Source organism: Grammomys surdaster, unplaced genomic scaffold (assembly GCF_004785775.1).
Source record: "Grammomys surdaster isolate TR1022 unplaced genomic scaffold, NIH_TR_1.0 371, whole genome shotgun sequence".
Taxonomy (NCBI): domain Eukaryota; kingdom Metazoa; phylum Chordata; class Mammalia; order Rodentia; family Muridae; genus Grammomys; species Grammomys surdaster.
The window spans coordinates 5,233,291-5,251,806 of NW_021604790.1; the positions used below are offsets into that span (position 1 = coordinate 5,233,291).

Consider the following 18,516-nt stretch of genomic DNA (forward strand, 5'->3'; position numbering starts at 1 on the left):
GTGCAATGGGTATGCAAAGGAGACCCTGCTATAAGAGGATGGCTTGCTCACACATCCTTGTCTTGTCAGTGTTCTGAGAGGAAGTATACCATAATGAACTTTGGTAGCGTTGATGCCAATGTGGAGATTACAGAAGCTCATCTCCAAGAGAGCGTTCTGACGTGGACTAGAAGAGTGTTTTAGGAACAGAGGACGAAGGCGGACAAGTGTAATACTGAGTCTTTGCTGAGAGCAGTTTAGATAGTTTTGATCTGCTTTTTACTTCACTGCTAAATGCTAAATGTATGTGCCCTCAGGTTTTGTACAGTATTAGAATACTGTGAAGGAAACGATCTGGACTTCTACCTAAAACAGCACAAATTAATGTCGGAGAAGGAAGCCCGGTCCATTATTATGCAGATTGTGAACGCTTTAAAGTACTTAAATGAAATAAAACCTCCCATCATACACTATGACCTCAAACCAGGTATGGCTAACTTTCAGGAGATATTATTAAGTGTCTTTTAAATGACTTTTAAGTTTATTAGGTCAAAAGAATTTGACAGGAGCTAAGAAGACCCAACAGTATATCACTGTAGATGCCTGGGTAGGTGTGGGAAGAAAGGAGTCCTGGGCTGCCTGGTGCTGGGAGTAGGCGGGTGGATGGGTGGGTGGTTAGATTAAATTCTCTGGAGAAACAATGCCTTTGTGTGCTGAAGTAGGAAAATTAATGATGTCGTTTAGAAACAACTGTTTTGGCAAGTTCCATTTTGTTTTCCCATTACTCACAGCGTGCAGCAGTTTGCCTCACGTCTCCCTGATAGGTACACATATACTCCTCATTTCCTTAGGACCCGAGCGGTTTTTATCTTTTTTAATTATCATTTAATTTGGTAGGCATTGGGAAAAGGCAAAAAGCTTTTTAATCCCTTACTTTTTATTTTTGTTAGCTGGCTTTTTGTCTGTTTAATGTGTATGCTTGTCACCTTCTTTGTTCTGTTGTTGGCTGTGACTTTTAAGCTGACCACTCACTGTTCTGTCTCTAAAGTCACTACACTTTCCTGTAGTAGAGCCTGTAGGTGGCGCTGTGGCATCATTTTTGATTCCCAAATTTTTTTTTTATATATATATCTCCTCCACCTCCACCTTCCTGAAATTGCTGTTCTAGGCTTGCTAGCATAGAGAGAACACTGAACGTTCATATGAAATTTTCCCGCCAATCTTCCTTTCTTTCTTCCTCTCTTTCTTTCTTTCTTTCTTTCTTTCTTTCTTTCTTTCTTTCTTTCTTTCTTTCTTTCTCAACTATACAAGTGATATTTTACTTATATTTTTTTAATTATTTATTTTATGTATATGAGTACACTGTAGCTGTCTTGAGACACACCAGAAGAGGGCATCAGACTCTAATACAGATGGTTGTGAACCACCCTGTGGTTGCTGGGAATTGAACTCAGGACTTCCAGAAGAGCAGTCAGTGCTCTTAACCACTGAGCCATTTCTCCAGCCCCTGGCAAGTCATTTTTATTTTCAGTGCCCAGCATGGATTTTGGCACATTAAACAGGCAATTCTAAGAAAATAGAAATTTCCAGTGGACACTAAAGATTCTCCCAAAGTTAGAATTAGACTAAATCCAAAGATTAGAGTTCACTCATTTCCTTCTTGTGTGTCTTTTCTTAATAAAGAAGTCTCTGTTTATTCATGAAGGTTTTTATCTTTTTAGGTAATATCCTTTTAGTAAATGGTACCGCATGTGGAGAGATAAAAATTACAGATTTTGGTCTTTCCAAGATCATGGATGATGATAGCTACAATTCAGTGGATGGCATGGAGCTAACGTCACAAGGTGCTGGTACTTATTGGTAGGTATCTAGGAAGTCTGCCAGACCAGCTGCTGGGGGGTGGTTCTGCTGTACTGGCTCCATAGTGATTCAGTTAATCCCATGTAGTCTGCTAAGACAGAAATACAGTCTTTTTAGCAGCTTGACTTTTTTTTTTTTTTTTTTTTTTTTTTTTTTTTGGTTTTTCGAGACAGGGTTTCTCTGTGTAGCCCTGGCTGTCCTGGAACTCACTCTGTAGACCAGGCTGGCCTCGAACTCAGAAATCCGCCTGTCTCTGCCTCCTGAGTGCTGGGATTAAAGGCATGCGCCACCACCGCCCGGCACAGTTTGACTTTCTATAGCAATTTCTCTCCTATTTTCTTTCTGTTCTTGAAAACCCTTGAGAGAGTGCTTGTATAGTCTGGCCCTTGGAAATGTTTGTTTGTTACACAGTGCTGACTATACAAGCCAGCAGAGAACAGGGTTACTTAGTTGCCTTAAAAATGGCTTTGAATTCTTTACAGTTCAAGTAGAAGCCTCTCCTTGTGTTAATAGGATGAGGGATTTGTTTCTAGGATGATGAATTGTCAGGAATTACGGAGTTGTGAAAATCAAGATGGGGCTAAAACAAAACAAAAAGAAATCTACAGCATCCCATGAAATGTCCACACAAGAGTGTGCACAGTTGAGCAGAATCATATTCTTCTCTGTTAGCATGTCCTAAAGAGTTTGAGGCTCCTTCTTCCTACCAAGCCCTGTCACCCTTCTCCCAGTCACCTGACCCCAGTGAGCACTCCTGCCTGCTGTTGGCTTTTCACTATTACTTTTTACAGTGAGAACCATAAAGCATACCTGTGCCTGGGGCATGTAATTTTGTGATTGTGGTTTTATGATTTTGTCCCCTTCTGAGGTGGTTATGCAAAGCCACATTCTGCCTGAAATGATTCTTAACCTAGAGAAGCCTCATACATGGCACAGGAGAGGTAAGTAGCGTGCTCTTGTATCTGAGCCTGAGGAGGCCCCAGGCTTAGAATTTTTTGTAGTAATGAGGGGGCTCTAGTGGAAGCAGATGAAAGGGCATACCATTCAGAATATGTGGAATGAGCCCTGCTCTCCTACCCCGTCCTGCTGATTGTTAGGTGGACAACGAGCCCCTTTTTCTCTTGCTCTTTATGCTTGGGGAAATGGTACCTAGAGTCAAGAGTCAGTTTCTAAGTTAAAACCTTAAAATTCTAGGTTTAAAATAGAAGTTACATTTATAGTGTTTACTCACTATGGAAGATAGTGTGGGTTAGAGTGCCTGTCTCTAAGTGACACAGAAACACAGAGTTGGTACTTCTGGGAAAGAGGTTTGCACCTCTGTTGTATGAGTTCATTGGGACTTGCACTTAAGCTTTGTAGTTGTTAGCGTGTTCTTTTTTTTTTTTAAAAGATTTATTTATGTATCTGAGTACACTGTTGCTGTCTTCAGACACACCAGAAGAGGGCATCAGGTCCCATTACAGGTGGTTGTGAGCCACCATGTGGTGTGGGTGCTGGGAATTGAACTCAGGACCTTTGGAAGAGCAGTCAGTGCTCTTAACTGGTGAGCCATCTCTCCAGCCCCCCTGACTGACTGACTGACTGACTGTCTCTGTCTCTGTCTCTGTCTCTCTCTCTCTCTCTTGTTTAAAATAGCTATTAAAAATAATAAAATATGCCATTTATAGTAGTACACACTTTAATCCCAGCACTGTGAGGCAGATGCAGGTAGGTCTCTATAAGTATAAGGCCACCCTGGTTTAAATAGTGAGTTCCAGGTTATCCAGGTACACAGTGAGACCCTGAGACCCTGTCTTATTGCTACCTGGTGCTATTTTTGCCAATTTATTAAGAAATAAAAAAATCAACAATTAAAATTGAAATAAAAGTCATATAATGCTTTGCCCAAAGTAGCTTATTAGATAATCATGTAAAGCAAAGATGGAAACTGGGTGACGGTTATTTGTTCTATTTTAAGTATATTTGAGTATTTTTCCATAATGAAAAAATAAGATAGAGTGTTTCTGAACTAGCCGCGGTAACATACACATTTAATCCCAGCACTCAGAAGGCAGATGGGTCTAAATGAGTTTGAGGCCAGCCTTGCCTAAATAGTGAGTTTCAGGACAGCCAGTGCTATGTAGAAAGATCCTGCCTAAAAAGAAACAAACAAATAAATAAGTGAATGAATAAATAAATGAATCATAAGTAAATAAAAGAGGGTTTTTGAGATTTTTTAAATTTTATAACACTGTCATAATCATTGGCCTCAATATATTATCCTTTTATGATGATGACACAGGGAGATAAAAACAGGCTGGGGGTGGGCAGGCTTAGAACATTTTATATAACTGTGGGTTTTAACTATTCATTCTAGAACTCTATATTAAGATAAATGAGCTGGGAGACAAGAGAGATGGCTTCGTGGGTCAGACTGCCTTCAGTGCAAGTGTGAGGGCCTGAGTTAGGATTTTAGCACTCACAAAAAAATAAAGCAAAACATGTCCACACATCTATAATCCCCAGCACTGTGGGGGGAAGAAAAAGGAGAATTACTATGATGTGGCTCCAGGTTCACTGAGAGATCCTGTTTCAGAGGAGTAGGTGATAGCTAGCATGGTGGCACAGACTTTAATCCTAGTCCTCAAAGCAGAAGCAGTGCTCTCCATGCCGGTCTGGTCTACACAGCCAATTCCAGGTCAGACACAGCTACATAGACAGTGATGGGGCAGGACCCCTGACAGTCTCTTCTCACGTACACAGGTGTGCACACCTGCATAGGTTTGTGCATGCACCATACTTTCTTGCACATATGTAAGATAAGTGAGTAGGGCAAGGTGGTACATGCCCTTAATAACAGTGCCCTGAAGGCTGAGGCAGGAGAATTGAAGCAAGTGTTTCATGGTGAGTTCAAGAGCAACATGACTACAAAGTGAGACCTTCTTTTAAAACAAATGACAAGACATAGTTGAGCTCAGTTTATGCTTTGGGCATCATTTCAGAGCTTCACTTCTTCTGTGTGAAGATGTGTATTGTGATAAAAATGAGCCAGATTTTTTTTTACAATCCCTCCAAAAGCTCTTGGTAGGAAAGTACAATATTTGCTGGTTTTGGCACTATTAAAAAATTATTTTTTACACTAATTAGAATAAAAAAATTAGTTTATGTCTTTGTTTATAGATAGAGGAAACCAAGTCTTAGAAGTCTTGATTTACCAGGCTTGTACTGTTTAGTTGAACTGTCTTTTACATTCTAAAAATTTTAACAAATTAACCACTCTACCTTTTGGATGAGTTCACTACCCCTGTTCTTCCCTGCCACCTCTTCAGAAAAAAAAAAAAAATTGCATTTTTGCAGAAAAAAAAATACATTTCAGCGGTCATTTTTAGAATCAAAGTTATATTTGTTATAAACCCAAAGCCATATTTAAGGTGATGTGTAGTAAAGACCCAGTAACTATGAAATCAAGCGTCCAAGAAAGTTTGAGTGCCACTTGGAAGAGCTGTTCTTATCATTTTTTCTTTCTTTTGCTTACATTTTTTAAAAAATATTCTTCGCTCCCTTTTTTAGTCATAGTGAAATATATATATTTCGGTGTTAGGAATTGTTTGTTTGCTGGACGGTGGTGGCACACGCCTTTAATCCCAGCACTTGGGAGGCAGAGGCAGGCGGATTTCTGAGTTCGAGAGTTCGAGGCTAGCCTGGTCTACAGAGTGAGTTCCAGGACAGCCAGGGCTACACAGAGAAACCCTGTCTCGAAAAACCAAACAAACAAACAAAAAAAAGGAATTGTTTGTTTTGTGTGGCACTGGAAATCAACTCACAAACCCATGGTCGCCTTCAGTGTGTATCCTAAGTATATATTGTAAGATAAATCTATCATAGGCTGTTACGAAAAAGATGAGAAAAATATGGAAGTAAACAAGTTTGACAGATAATGTGGATGAGCAAAGAAGGATTTAAAGTTTAGATTTTTATATGAGGATCATAACAGGATCTCAATTAAAAGGTTTTCCTTAGGCTAGACTTTGCTGGTCTGGGTCTCCAGAAATTCATCTAATATCTTCAGAATTCTGCCTTCCAGCAGAGCTGTGGCTAGGATTCCAAGCCTATTCCTTTGATTTCCTAAACGCTAACAGGTACCTTCCATACCATACAATTTGTTGTAGCCTTCTATCCATCCCTAGATTCTTTAGAGAACAGGGATGGGAAAAAAAGGGGTTTAGATAATGGTCTTTGTGTGAGTTTTTCTACACTATTTGTTAGTCTTTCAGCTGTCTCACTCAAAGTAGAAAAACACATCTTCTGATAACTCAGACTTTAGTGTCACCCTGGATCTTATATTGGAATCGTTGTGGTAAAAACTTCCAAAAGATGCTGCCTTAAATACGGAGAAGACTCTGCTCTAAGAAATCTCTAGGTCTTTTTAACTGTGTTGTTGGAAGCTATCATAGAAGAGATTTTGTTTCTTTTGTGTCACCTCATGTTTAAAAAAGCTATTGTGGGCTGAATGTATAGCTTCATGGTAGAGCCCTGGCTGGGATCCCAGTTGTCACCACACTACCAAATATTGCCAACGACAAAAACTTGTGAATGACACTTGGAGTAGACAAAACCCTGAGAAAGGAGGCTGGGGTGAGGGGTGGTGATCAAAGTGAAACTAGAGAGAATATTTACCTCCCCACATATTGAGAAATAAAATACTTTAATGCCACATGAAGATATTACCACCTCTGTAAGTTCAAGTGAGTGTCTTTCATTTACATATATATATAATTTCCAACCTTGATAGTTGAATCTTGAGTGTTGAGTATAAGAGTGTACGTGTACATTTCATATAAAATGTTTGTTTGTTGAGAGGCAAGGACTTCCTCCTTAGCCCTGGCTGTTCTGATTGTCACTATTCAGAGTTTCACCTGCCCCTCAAGTGCTGAGTGTTATATTTTAATAAGACTCTTTATTTGCCTTTTGTATAAACTTAGATTTATATATTTAATTTTCTGAGTGTTTTTATTTCTGTTTTCTCCTAGGTATTTACCACCAGAGTGTTTTGTGGTTGGGAAAGAGCCACCAAAGATCTCAAATAAAGTCGATGTCTGGTCAGTGGGTGTGATCTTCTACCAGTGTCTTTATGGGAGGAAGGTGAGGAAGAAGGCAGTGGAGCGGCCTGGGCCACACCCACCACCTCAGGGTGGATTCTTCTTTGCAGTTAATCATTGGAATCCTGAAAGTAGTGGTTAAAGAAAATACAGACTTCTCAGTAAATACTTTGTGTATACCTACAAATCCCAGGCTGAAGAGCACCTACTGAATTCTCCCACGCCACCCGAGACATGTGTGTCGCAGTTCTCAAATACAAGATTATGTTTTAATTCTGATGCGAATTCATGTAAAATAGGGTGTTGTGGGTTTTTTAAGGTCTTGCTTTGTAGCTGTGGTTAGCCTGTACTAAATAGCACAGGCTGACCTCAGACTCAAGGTAATCCCTGTGCCTCAACCTCTCGAATGCTGGTATCATATCACATCTGTCTTGAAGTCATTTAGTAACATGAACAATCTGCCCAAAAAACTTTCCCAAGCTTTCCAATAGGATCTGAAACGTATCCCCTAGATTTTATTTGTAACCACCTCATTAGATAAAAGCTGTTATTAATAAAAACATACTGTGTGATTGTATGTGCTTGTGAAGCCTAGACGTTCACCTCAGGTTTGTTGTTAATTCTCCATCTTAGTTTTAAGTAAGGTCTTTCACTGAACTTGTCTGAGCTAAACTAGCTAGCTAGTAAGTCCCCACGATCTCCCCTGTGCTAGGACTATAGGCAGATACTGCTGCATCTGGCTTTTTTATGTGGGTGCTGGGGATCAAAATCAGGTCCTCATTTTTATTTAGCAAGTAAGCACTTTATCCACTGAGCCATCTCCCCAGACCCTTCATACTGTTTTGTGTGTTAATTTTGTTTTGTTGTGTTAATTTTGTCTGGTTCTCACTATCTAGCCCTGGCTGGTTGTCTATGTTTAGATCAGGCTGGCCTCAAACTTACAGAAATTGTCCTACCTCTGTCTCATGAGCACAGGGATTAAAGAAGTGAATCACCATACCTGGCAAAGATTTGTTATTTATTCATGTGTGTGTATCTCTGAGTACATGAATGTGTGTGCCCATGGAAGAGGGTATCAGATACTGGCCTTGTTTGCTTTCTGTTGCTGTGATAAGCACCATGACAAAACCAAAAACCTACCTTGGGAGGTGTTGTTTGGCTTATATATCTAGATCATGGTCTACTATTGATAGAAGTCAAGCAGAAACCTTGGAGGGATGCTGCTTACTGGTTGTTTAGCTTGCTTAGCTTGCTTGCTTATGTCAGCCAGGACCATCTACCTACAGTGACACTACTCACAGTGGGCTTGGTCTTTCCACATGAATCTTGAATCAGGACAATAAATGCTCCATTGACCCACTTATAGGCATTCTTATGGATACACTCAATTAAGGTTCCCAGATGACTCTAGCTTGTGGTAAGTTGACAAAACTAACCACACAGATACCTTGGCGCTCGAGTTATAAGAGGTTAGGAGATGACTGACTTGGATGGTGGGAACTAAACTGGGGTTCTCTACAAAAGAGGCAAATGCTCTTAGCTGCTGAGCCGTCTGTACAGCTACCCCTCCCTGCTCTTTTTGTGCTAAGAAGGTGGTGTCGGAAAGTATCCCTCGGTCAGGTGTGGTGGCCCATACCTGTTATACCAGAAAGAGGATCCAAGGGACCCATGGGAGGCCTTTAGTCCCAGCACTTGTGGGACAGAGGCAGGGGGATCTCAGAGTTCAAGGCCAGCCTGGCTTACAAAGGGAGTTCCAGGACAGCCAGGGGTACACAGAGAAAATCTGTGTCAAGAAAACAATAAGACATAGAAAGAAGCCCAAGGGCTAGGGATGCAGTGCAGTGGTACACTACGTAGCTGATATGTGCAAAGCCATCTGTGGGCTCCATTCCCATGCTCACACAAACAGTGTTTCTTGTCTGTTTCTAGTAAAGGTGTCATATCATTAGAACAAGAAAAATGGTATTTTTCCTTGTGAGCATATCTTATACACCCACATGTGTATAGTATGCACACATATTAAGGTCCTGTTGTCTGTTTGTATTCCTTCTGCCTTTAGTATGTTTATGTTTTAATGCTTAGTTAGGCTGAACTTAGGCATAAAGCAGATAGGAGTTTTGTAGGCCCTGTGAACCCTTAATGTTTTTATTAGATTCCCAGTGCAAAGTCTTAATGTGGATAGTACCTTCCTCTCTAGCCTCTTGTTCTTGGGCCAGCCTCTACAAGACAAAAAAAACTATGAGGAACTAGTAAAGCTGAATTATTTTGAGTTCTGTTTACTAATGTTGAACTGTTACTAATACTAGTGGTAGAGGTTATGTAGAATTATTTCAGATCTGTGAGGGACACTGAGCTTTAGCCTGGTTTTTAAAGTTTTGTTTTGTTTTAAGGAAACTGCAGCTTGAGGCACAGTTAAAACCCCTAAGTGTTCCCAGGTCTTTGTTATTTGTCAAGTTTTGTTTCTTGAGGTAGGATCTTTGTTACATAGTTCAAACTGGCCTAGAGCTCACTGTGCTGGCTTTGAAATCCCAGTGATTGTCCTGTGTCAGCTTCCTAAGTGCTGAGAGTACAGTTGTAAGTCACCATTCCCATCCCTCAGACTGGGTGTTAGAAAACATGTTCTCTTCTAACATTTTCCTTTTTTAAGATTTATTTTATGTTTTTGAGTGCTTTTTTCTGCGTGTACATGTATCCATTACATGAGAGCCTGGTACCTGCTGAGCTCAGAATTGTGCACTAGATCCCCTGAAGCTGGAGTTTCAGATGGATATGAACCACCATGTAGGTTCTGAGAGTTGAACTCAGGTCCTCTGCCTAACAGCCAGTATTCTCCATTTCTGAGCCATCTCTCCAGCCCCAGACCCACCTACGATTTATTTATTTTTCCATCCTTTTTTATGTACATACTAGATTGGCTAGTGGCTCATAAAAATGTATAGTCACCAAAGGTGTGAGTCAGAGTTGAAGAGACAACTGGCTTCTTTGTGACTCGTTCTTAGCTGTGAGCAAAGCTAGAGATAGACAGTGCTGCTGCTTCTCTGTTGTGCCTTGAGTGCTCTAAGCTCTGGGCCCTCCTGGTAAGTGTCAAAGGTGAGCCTTACAGGAGATCATCCCCAGAGTAAGACTCTTCTGTGGTATTAAATTGTGTAACCAGAGGCCAACCTTAGTTTATTCTGTTTTTATATGACAGCCTTTTGGCCATAACCAGTCCCAGCAAGATATTCTACAAGAGAATACTATTCTTAAAGCTACTGAAGTCCAGTTCCCGCCAAAGCCAGTAGTAACACCTGAAGCAAAGGTAAGTTGGATTCATTGGCCAGCAGAAATGGCTGTTTCCTGTGTCATTTCTTTGGATGGTAGTAACTGGATATGAAATTGAGCCATTATTAAGCAGCAGGATAGGGACAAATTAGAACAGTGGAAAGAAGGATATTGCTTCTGGTCTGTCTACCTCATCCCCAAGTCAGTAAAAGAAATAGTCACAGATTTAATTCACAAAGGCTCTGTGATCTGTGATAGGAAAGGCTACATCCACTCCAGAGTAGTTGTACCTGGCAATGTGTGTAATAGGAAGGGTATCCAGTCTGATTCCTGTAAGGGAGCTAAGACTCCACAGGAGAAATGATGCAGGCGTGCTGAGGTGGAGAGGGAACAGCCCCTCTCCATCTCTGATGCATGGTTGGGTAGGTCTCAGTGGTGAGATGCTATTTGATTAGTATCTTGAGTATCGTGTAAGTCAGAGCCATGTGCAGATTTGAGGTAAGGGTGTTTTGCAGAGAAGGGCAAGTTGTAGTTGTGCAGAGCTACAGAGCCAGTGTGAAGTGGAATGTGATGGGAAGCAGGCAGAGGGTGGGGTCATGGCAGTTGTGTGGTCCAGTTGCTGTTTTAAGAGCCTACACTGGCAGCTGTGTGAGGAGACACTTATTTAGTCATTTCATAGTCTGAGAACCTTTTATGTATTTCACTAGGAAAGGCTCATTTTCTAAGCCAGGAGTTTCATGTTCCTTTCAATGAATATGTGTCTTAGCTTCCAAATATGTTAATCAAGCAAGTACCTGTGTCTTCAATTTTGAAAAGCCAGAATTGCCTTTCTATCTTTATATTTTGATAATTAAACATTTGAAAAAAGTAAAAAGTTGATCACTTGTTGTATGATTTCGGTTTTCCAGAAACCCTATTTATTTTTTATTCATGCTGATCTGAACTTGAGGCCATTTGCTTGCTAGACATGCACTCTACCTCTTGTTCCATCCTTAGCCAACTTTTACTTTTTCAGTCAGTTTTAGGTTCGTAACAAAGTAGAGCATGAAGAACATAGTCTTTCCCTGCTCCACAGCCTCTCCTGGCAACATGCCTTGATGATAGGATGTGTTGTCACCGATGAGCCTGGCACACACCATTACCAGCTTACTATGAAGTATAGATTCCATATGAGTGTAATATTTTACACTTAAAAACTGATCCCTTGGGGTAGAGGATATTTGAGTTGAAGGAGTGCTTGCCTAGCTTGCAGAGCCCTGTCGTCCATCCCTAGCACTACAGTAACCAAAACTGGTTGGGTGCATGTGTGTAATGCCTGCATTCCAGAGGTGGAGGTGGGAGCATCAGAATTCAGGGTCATCTTTGGCTACATACTGAATTTGAGACCAGCCTAGGATACATGAGAGTCTGTTTGAAGGGGAGAGAGAAAAAAAAAAAAAAAACCAAACAAGTGGATTAATTTAAATAAATTGCATTATAAAATTTGAATATGTTGAACTCTGGTCAAAAAAACAGGGAGATGGAAAGCGCTTAAATGTCTTTAAGATAAGAGTTGTGTAAATAAGACTGCACTGCCTCTTACAGTGGATGGGAAGAAAATGTCCATGTTGATAGTTAAAGTTAAATCATGTCTGAAATACTCAGCAAACCCCAGTACTGGTGCTGGCACTTGTCTTCTCTGGTCTGCCTGATGGATTTTGGGGAAGGCTGTAAACCTGTCTTCTTGAGGGGGTATTTGCTCTGGGTTCTAACAGTGATGTTGGTACCTCAGATTCCCACCGTGTGCCAGGATTATCTCTTCTATGAAACTTCCTTTTCAGGCATTTATCAGGCGATGTTTGGCCTATCGAAAGGAAGATCGTATTGATGTGCAGCAGCTGGCCTGTGACCCCTACTTGTTGCCTCACATCCGAAAGTCAGTCTCCACAAGTAGTCCTGCAGGAGCTGCTACTGCGTCAACCTCTGGGGCATCCAATAACAGTTCTTCGAATTGAGACCAACTCCCAAGGCCACAAAACTGTTCAGCACACAAAGTGGACACATGGCATTCAGCAGTGGGTTTGGAACATAGTGAATCCGAATGGATCTCATGAAACCTGTACCAGGTGCTTTTATTTTCTTGCTTTTTTTCCCATCCATAGAGCATGACAGCATCAATTCTCATTGAAGAGAAGCCTTGGGCAGCTCTGGCCAGGCCTCATAGGAAAAGGCCCCGCCCGAGGTTCCAGCGTCAACGGTCACCCGTGGGTGGCTGCTCTGAGTGAGGAAAAAGTTAAAAGGAAAAAACTGGTTCCATGTACTGTGAACTTGCAAACATGCAGACTCGGGGTTCCCTGACACAGTGCTTCAGATGAAGAATGTGGACTTGAAAATACAGACTGGGCTAGTCCAGTGTCTATATTTAAACTTGCTCTTTTCTTTTAATAAAGTTTAGGTAACATCTCCTGAAAAGCTGGTAGCACAAGGCTCGGCTGGGGATGGCGTTTGACTTCGGAGGAAAAAGTTGCTACTGCCATTAAAGGCACTAGAGTTAGTGTGCTAGCCCTGAATAATCTCAGTTTCTAAAAACATGCAGCTTCCCTCATCCCTTTTTTATTTTTGAAAGAATACATTTGGTCATAAAGTGAAACCCGTATTAGCGAGTACGTGGCAATGTTCATTCCGGTCAGATGCAGCTTTCTCCTCCATCTGCTCTCCCACTTGGGAATGCTTCCCTCACCTCAGTAGGAGAAGCAGTGGGAGTTCTGAGATGCGAGAGTTTGGCCATCAGACAAAGAATGAGGTTAAAAGACTGCAGTTTGGAGTCTCTCTAGGTTTTCAGATATTTCTTCACAATTTGAACACTTGACGGTTGTCCCTTTTAATTTATTTGAAGTGCTATTTTTTTAAATAAAGGTTCATCTGTCCATGCAGTCCTCCTGGATTCTCTGACTCTATGTAGTAACTATGGGAACTGCTTCTAGAGGTAGACAGCAGGCTCCAAGGGTGGCCAGCTCCTGCCTACAGTCTTCTTGCTCATGTCTGCTAACCGTGCTATTAAACTTGATCAGCACATGAACTTTTCCCTCTGTTAGATCTTTGAGGAGAAAAAAATCCTCTCTCAGGCATTTGAATTATGGTGACTATGCTCCGGTGTGTGTGTCTGTGAGCATGTACCCTCTTGTAACTCAGATAGATAGGTATTTCAGCTTTTCTTTTTTCCCCTCTATTTGGCTTATTTCTGAGATGTGTGATCTACTGGAGGTGGAGCTGAAATGGGAGCCGTGTGGCCCCACTGTGCCCTTTCCCAGCAGATCACTCTGCAGGAGAGAGTTGGAGGCCAGGGCCTGAACATGTGGTAGCCAGCTTGGAATGTTACTGACGTGTGGTAAGAGAGCCAGCCAGAAATACTTAAAGCTGTAGAGATCAGAGCAGGGGTGGGGAGTCAGGAAGTGCCGGGCTCTTAAGCAATTCATGACTCTAGTGCTCTGTGCATGTGAAAAGTGCCACCAAGGACACCTTTTCTAAGACCCGTGTGCATTTGTAGTCCTGCCCCCCTTTCCTTGGTATCAAGTAATCTTAAAGAAAGCCAGAGCATTCCACAGCAAAGGAATTTGTAGGTGGCTCTTGTCACATAGTGTTTCATGGAGAGAAAACTCTTGAGGCTTTGGTGAAATATGTATTTTGTGTGTACCTCTCCCCTGCTTACATGCGAGGGCTGGAGCCAGGACCTTCCATATGCCAGGCAAATGTAGCTCTACCCTCAGCCTGCACCCCAATCCTGCAGTCACTGCCTGCAGGGGTGAAGCAAAGTGCAGGTCAGTTTCAATGATGATAGGATGTGTCTGCAGGCACAAGGAGGGGGAAGTAGAAGCCATGTTAAACTAGCTAAAGGAACTAAATGTGTACCCTTATCTAGTGATTCCTGCAGTTTTGAAGTTTTGACTCAGTTTGGAAAAAGACACTGTGGCATTAGACCTTCCTTCCCTCACTTGTGACCCCATTTCCTATGTTCTGAGGAGTGTGTGGCAGGCTCGATTTGTGTCTGCCTTTTCTCTCTTAGTCCTAAAGAAGGGCACCCTCCCTTATTGTGTGATTTGAACTGAGTCCTGCCTGGCCTGGCTTGAATCTGGGCACGGCATCTTTCCCACTGCCTGGAGAAGCCCCAGAGAACATGCGCTGACCTCTTTTCCTCTTTGAAGAAGTCAGAGAAATCTCTGAGTGGGCTTCTCTGACATCAGACGAGTTTCACTTTCTCCAGCCTTTAGTCCCTTATGGCCACAATATTAACTTACTCTATCCAGTGCATCCAGCATTCTTCTAACAGTGAAATATGACTGTCATCTACAAATATGCTAGACTGCATTCATGACTGTTCTAGGACACATGTGACCCATGGTTGAACTCCTGTAATACAGTGACCAAAAAAAGTATTAGTTTATAATTAAACTTATCCAGACTGTTTTGGCCTTTTCCAGCATTGAGTGTAGGACAGAAGAACATGAGTTTAAAATTATAAAAAATGAGGGTGATGAGATGGCTTAGCAAATAAAGGAACTTGCTGACAAGCCTGGTTACCTAAATTTAATACCCGTGATCCCAGAAAACCAACTCCTACAAATTGTCCTCTGACCTCCACATATCTGCCTTGGTACTACCATTACTCACACATAAATAAATAAATGTAATTTTAAAAGAAATTAATTCCCAGCTTCTTGGTTTCATTGAGGTTCATTCTCCAGCCTCACACAGGACCCTCTCTTTATGAAGGGCACATTGCCATGGAAACCTTGGTAGCTGTTAGGGTTCCCATGGGTCCTCCAGGCATAATGGAAATGTGTTGACTTACAGTAGTGTTTTTTGTGTTTCTGATGTACCAAGCGGTAGAAGTACAACAGTAAATAGCAAACAGCAAATGAAGGTCTAGTTTTGGGCTCACAATCCATGAGGACCCAAGGGGCAAGGCTTGTGTGGTTAAACTGCTGGCATCCCGCTGCTGTGACTGACCCGGGCACATTGGCTGTCTGTCACAGACAAGCCTGTTTCCTTCACTGTCATTTGGGAAGGACATGTTTTCTTCTTGCTGAAATTGATAGTTAAGAACATTGTGTTAATTTAGAAAACAATTCTCTTTAACCAGTCATTTTGTAGGGACCTAGAGCTAGAAGCGGGCACTGGGGCTTTGTTCTAAGAAAGTAACGTGTATAACTAACTTGGCCACCTTTCATGATTTTCTTCTTTCTGAGACTTCTACTAGCCCAAGTGTTTCTGATGTTCCTCCTCTTCCTCTTCATTCAGTTTTTTAGGCAGAATCAATCAGGCTTTAAACGTTAGGCCTGAGTTTAAATTCCACCTTTGCAATATCCAGGGACATCTTGCACTGAGAATGTAAGTAGAGCGCCTGACACACCAGAGTACAATAAGAATATTTAAGGAAGATGACAAAACTCTGTAAGAGGAGCTGAGTTTGGAATCCCTGATTTCACCAGTTTGAAGTTCAGAACCTTCTCACCTTGTTGGCAGGAGCTCATTTGGCCATTCCATGTCAGCCCATGGTCTCATTCTGCCTGGAAGGCAGCTTCTGGCTGAGTCTGGGACAGTCAGCAACATGAGGACTTTGTTAGATGTGTACATTTTGGGCCCCATCTCAATGACTACAAAACTGGAGGTAGAAGCTTAAACATCTGTGCTATTCCTAGGTTACTGATTCAGGTGTGTATTTGAGAGCATAGCCGTGGACTTTTGGACTCCCAGGGTAGGATGAGCCTGGAAGGTTGCCATTTCTGTCCACCCACCTTCCAGCCCTGTAATGCTGCCGGCAGGGCCATTGGAGAGATTAGCTGTGAGACTTCTTAGTGCCAGTGTAACCAACCTACCTGGCAGGTGTAGGAATGTGTTAAAAGATACCTGTCCCTCCAGTTGATTGTGGAAGTATTTAACAGTGTATCCCAAGAAACTAGAACTTCCTGAGGAATCTCATGCTGGGGAAGAAAAATCACCTAAAGCTGGGGCCATCATTGACAGCAAGACCATCCCTGGATCAAGACTGCATAATTATGCATATATCTTGCTTTCTACTTAAGCTTAAATCTATACTAGAACTTTGAAGATGGATTTGGATGCATCCATCACTGGAACACTTTATCTCTCTTCACAATTGTGGCTGCTACATTGCTTTTCACTGTTGGCTTATTGAAGATGAGTGGTAGAATCTGTCACGTTGGAGCAGCCAGATGGAACCCAAGGCCTTGCACACCTAGGTACTTCACTTAGCTTTCTGGCTTCTTCCAAACTCACCTGACTGCAAGAGAGATGAGTTCTGTTTTATTTTTATCTTTGGGAACCAAAGTCTATCTTAAGCTTAGGACTGTTGTTAGACCCTGTCATTATGTGGAGCAGCAAGAAGGCCTAGCCATCTCAGTACACTTGGGAGCCATTCTTCCCTTTGGCAAAACACTAGCTATCTTATTATGAGTAAATTCTTCCGGTTTTCCCCATACATGAAGGGTCCAAGAATACAGGAGAGACTACTTCAACTGGCAGTCTGATTAAGCAGCTCTTTGGAGAGGTGAAGAGGGTTAAAAGAGGGAAGAGGCCTGGTGGGGATTGAGGGAACCTGCCAGAGGCTGGAAAAACAGGCAGGTCTGGGGCCAGGTGGGGGCAGGGAACACAAGAGTGCTTTTGTGCAGGCTGAGCCCAGCAGGGGCCCTAGACAGACTGGAGTCTTGGGGGGTGAGGGGGGTGGAAGAGTACTGCTCTGGGCTTGAGACCCCATGGTGAGAAGGGTCAGAGAGTGGCTGGCTGGCTGCTCCGGCCCCACCCATCTGGCTCTGGGTCAGGCCCCTGGGTGTGGTAGTTAAGTGTCCAGTTAGAAGACTGTTAACCTCAGGTCTGCTAGCATTAAGCTTTCTTCCCTTGGAGACTGCATGGGGGAGGGGGGAAGGTTGCTTAAAGAAGGGGCTTTACTGTTGCAGACTAGGAAAGTGAAGCCTAGAGCCATTTGCTGACAAGCAGTAGACAGAGCTGTAGTAACTGGGAAGGTTACTACAGGTTGAAACTCTTAGAGCTGGAGTCACTGAGTGCTATGTTTACACAGAGGTGGGTGTGGGCACAGATGGTACATGGGCTTACAGACAGACAGACAGGCAGGCAGAGATGTATGTTTGTCCTAATCTCTGTCAATCCTAATTCTGCCATGTTTTTTCTAACCCTTCCCCTCCCTCCTGGCTAGTGGTCCTCAGGAATCTATATTGAAGTGCTGCCCAGACTGCCTCTGCAGTGCTGGCCTGAAGAGAAAGGGAATGTGGTTCACAGAACTCCATTAGTGTTCTTTATATGTATTCCTCAGGATAGGTAGGTAGGTAGGTAGGTAGGTAGGTAGGTAGATAGATAGATAATTTTTTATTTAACATTGGTTCTTAGTATACAGCCAAGCTGTTCTGAAATTCATTGTGTAGCCTAGGTTGGCCTGCTTCAGCCTCCATAGTACTAGGATTTCAAGTTTGCTTCACCAAACTTGTTATCTTGCTTTGTCTTGTTATCTTGTATATAGATTAAAAGGTGATAGGGCTTGGGGATATGGCTTGGTAAAGTGCTTATAAGGCAAACATGAGAACCTGAGTTTAGATTTCCAGCAACCATGTAGCCTAGAATCCCAACACTTGGAAGGCAGAGATAGGTGGATCTCCGAGTTCAAGGCCAGCTTGGTCTATAATTCGTTTCAGCTAAGCCAGGGGTACATAGTAAGACTGCCACAAAATAGAAGTTGGAGAGCAACTGAAGAATATACCTGATGTTGACCTGGATTCCACACACAGGGTTCCACACATGCATGTACATACATGTATGCATGGTCACCTGAACACATAGACACATGAAGATTCGGAAGGCATAGTTCTTCCTGTCCCACTTCTAGAAACTGTCTATAATGGATAAATAGGAATAAATCTTCCTGCTGTGGTTTTTGTTACTGTAAGCTTTATGGTGGGGAGCTGGGCGATGAACAACAGGTATGGCTAGTTGCTGTCTCTGTCAACAAAAGCTCTAGAAGACATGGTCACAGAACATGCATGTGCGCGTGCATGCATACACACACACACAACCTTAGTATGGCCCTTTCCCTAACATAGTGCCAGATCCGAGCTTCTTAGCCCAGTGCCAATGCCCTGTGGTAAGGTTTTGTTACTGGAAGATAAGAGAGGTGTGTCCCTCCAAATTAGTTCCAGAAGCCATGGCTCTGTTTGTCTATAGATTCTTGTTCGTTTGGTTTGGTTTGGTTTGGTTTGGTTTGGTTTGGTTTGGTTTGGTTTGGCTTGGCTTGGCTTGGCTTGGCTTGGCTTGGCTTGGCTTGGCTTGGCTT

General features: G+C 42.4%; 1 protein-coding gene across 2 annotated transcripts in view; it reads left to right on the plus strand.

Annotated features, from left to right (window-relative positions):
• The window catches only part of Tlk2 (tousled like kinase 2), a 91,556-nt gene extending 78,466 nt beyond the window's left edge, over positions 1 to 13,090 (plus strand). For both annotated transcript variants that reach the window (XM_028780573.1, XM_028780574.1), the window contains exons 18-22: positions 297 to 466; positions 1,701 to 1,839; positions 6,849 to 6,960; positions 10,108 to 10,215; positions 11,999 to 13,090. In XM_028780573.1, coding sequence (XP_028636406.1) covers positions 297 to 466; positions 1,701 to 1,839; positions 6,849 to 6,960; positions 10,108 to 10,215; positions 11,999 to 12,172 — 703 coding nt within the window. In that variant the 3' untranslated portion in view covers positions 12,173 to 13,090. The remainder of the gene's footprint in view (positions 1 to 296; positions 467 to 1,700; positions 1,840 to 6,848; positions 6,961 to 10,107; positions 10,216 to 11,998) is intronic.
• The last annotated feature ends 5,426 nt before the right edge of the window (positions 13,091 to 18,516 follow it).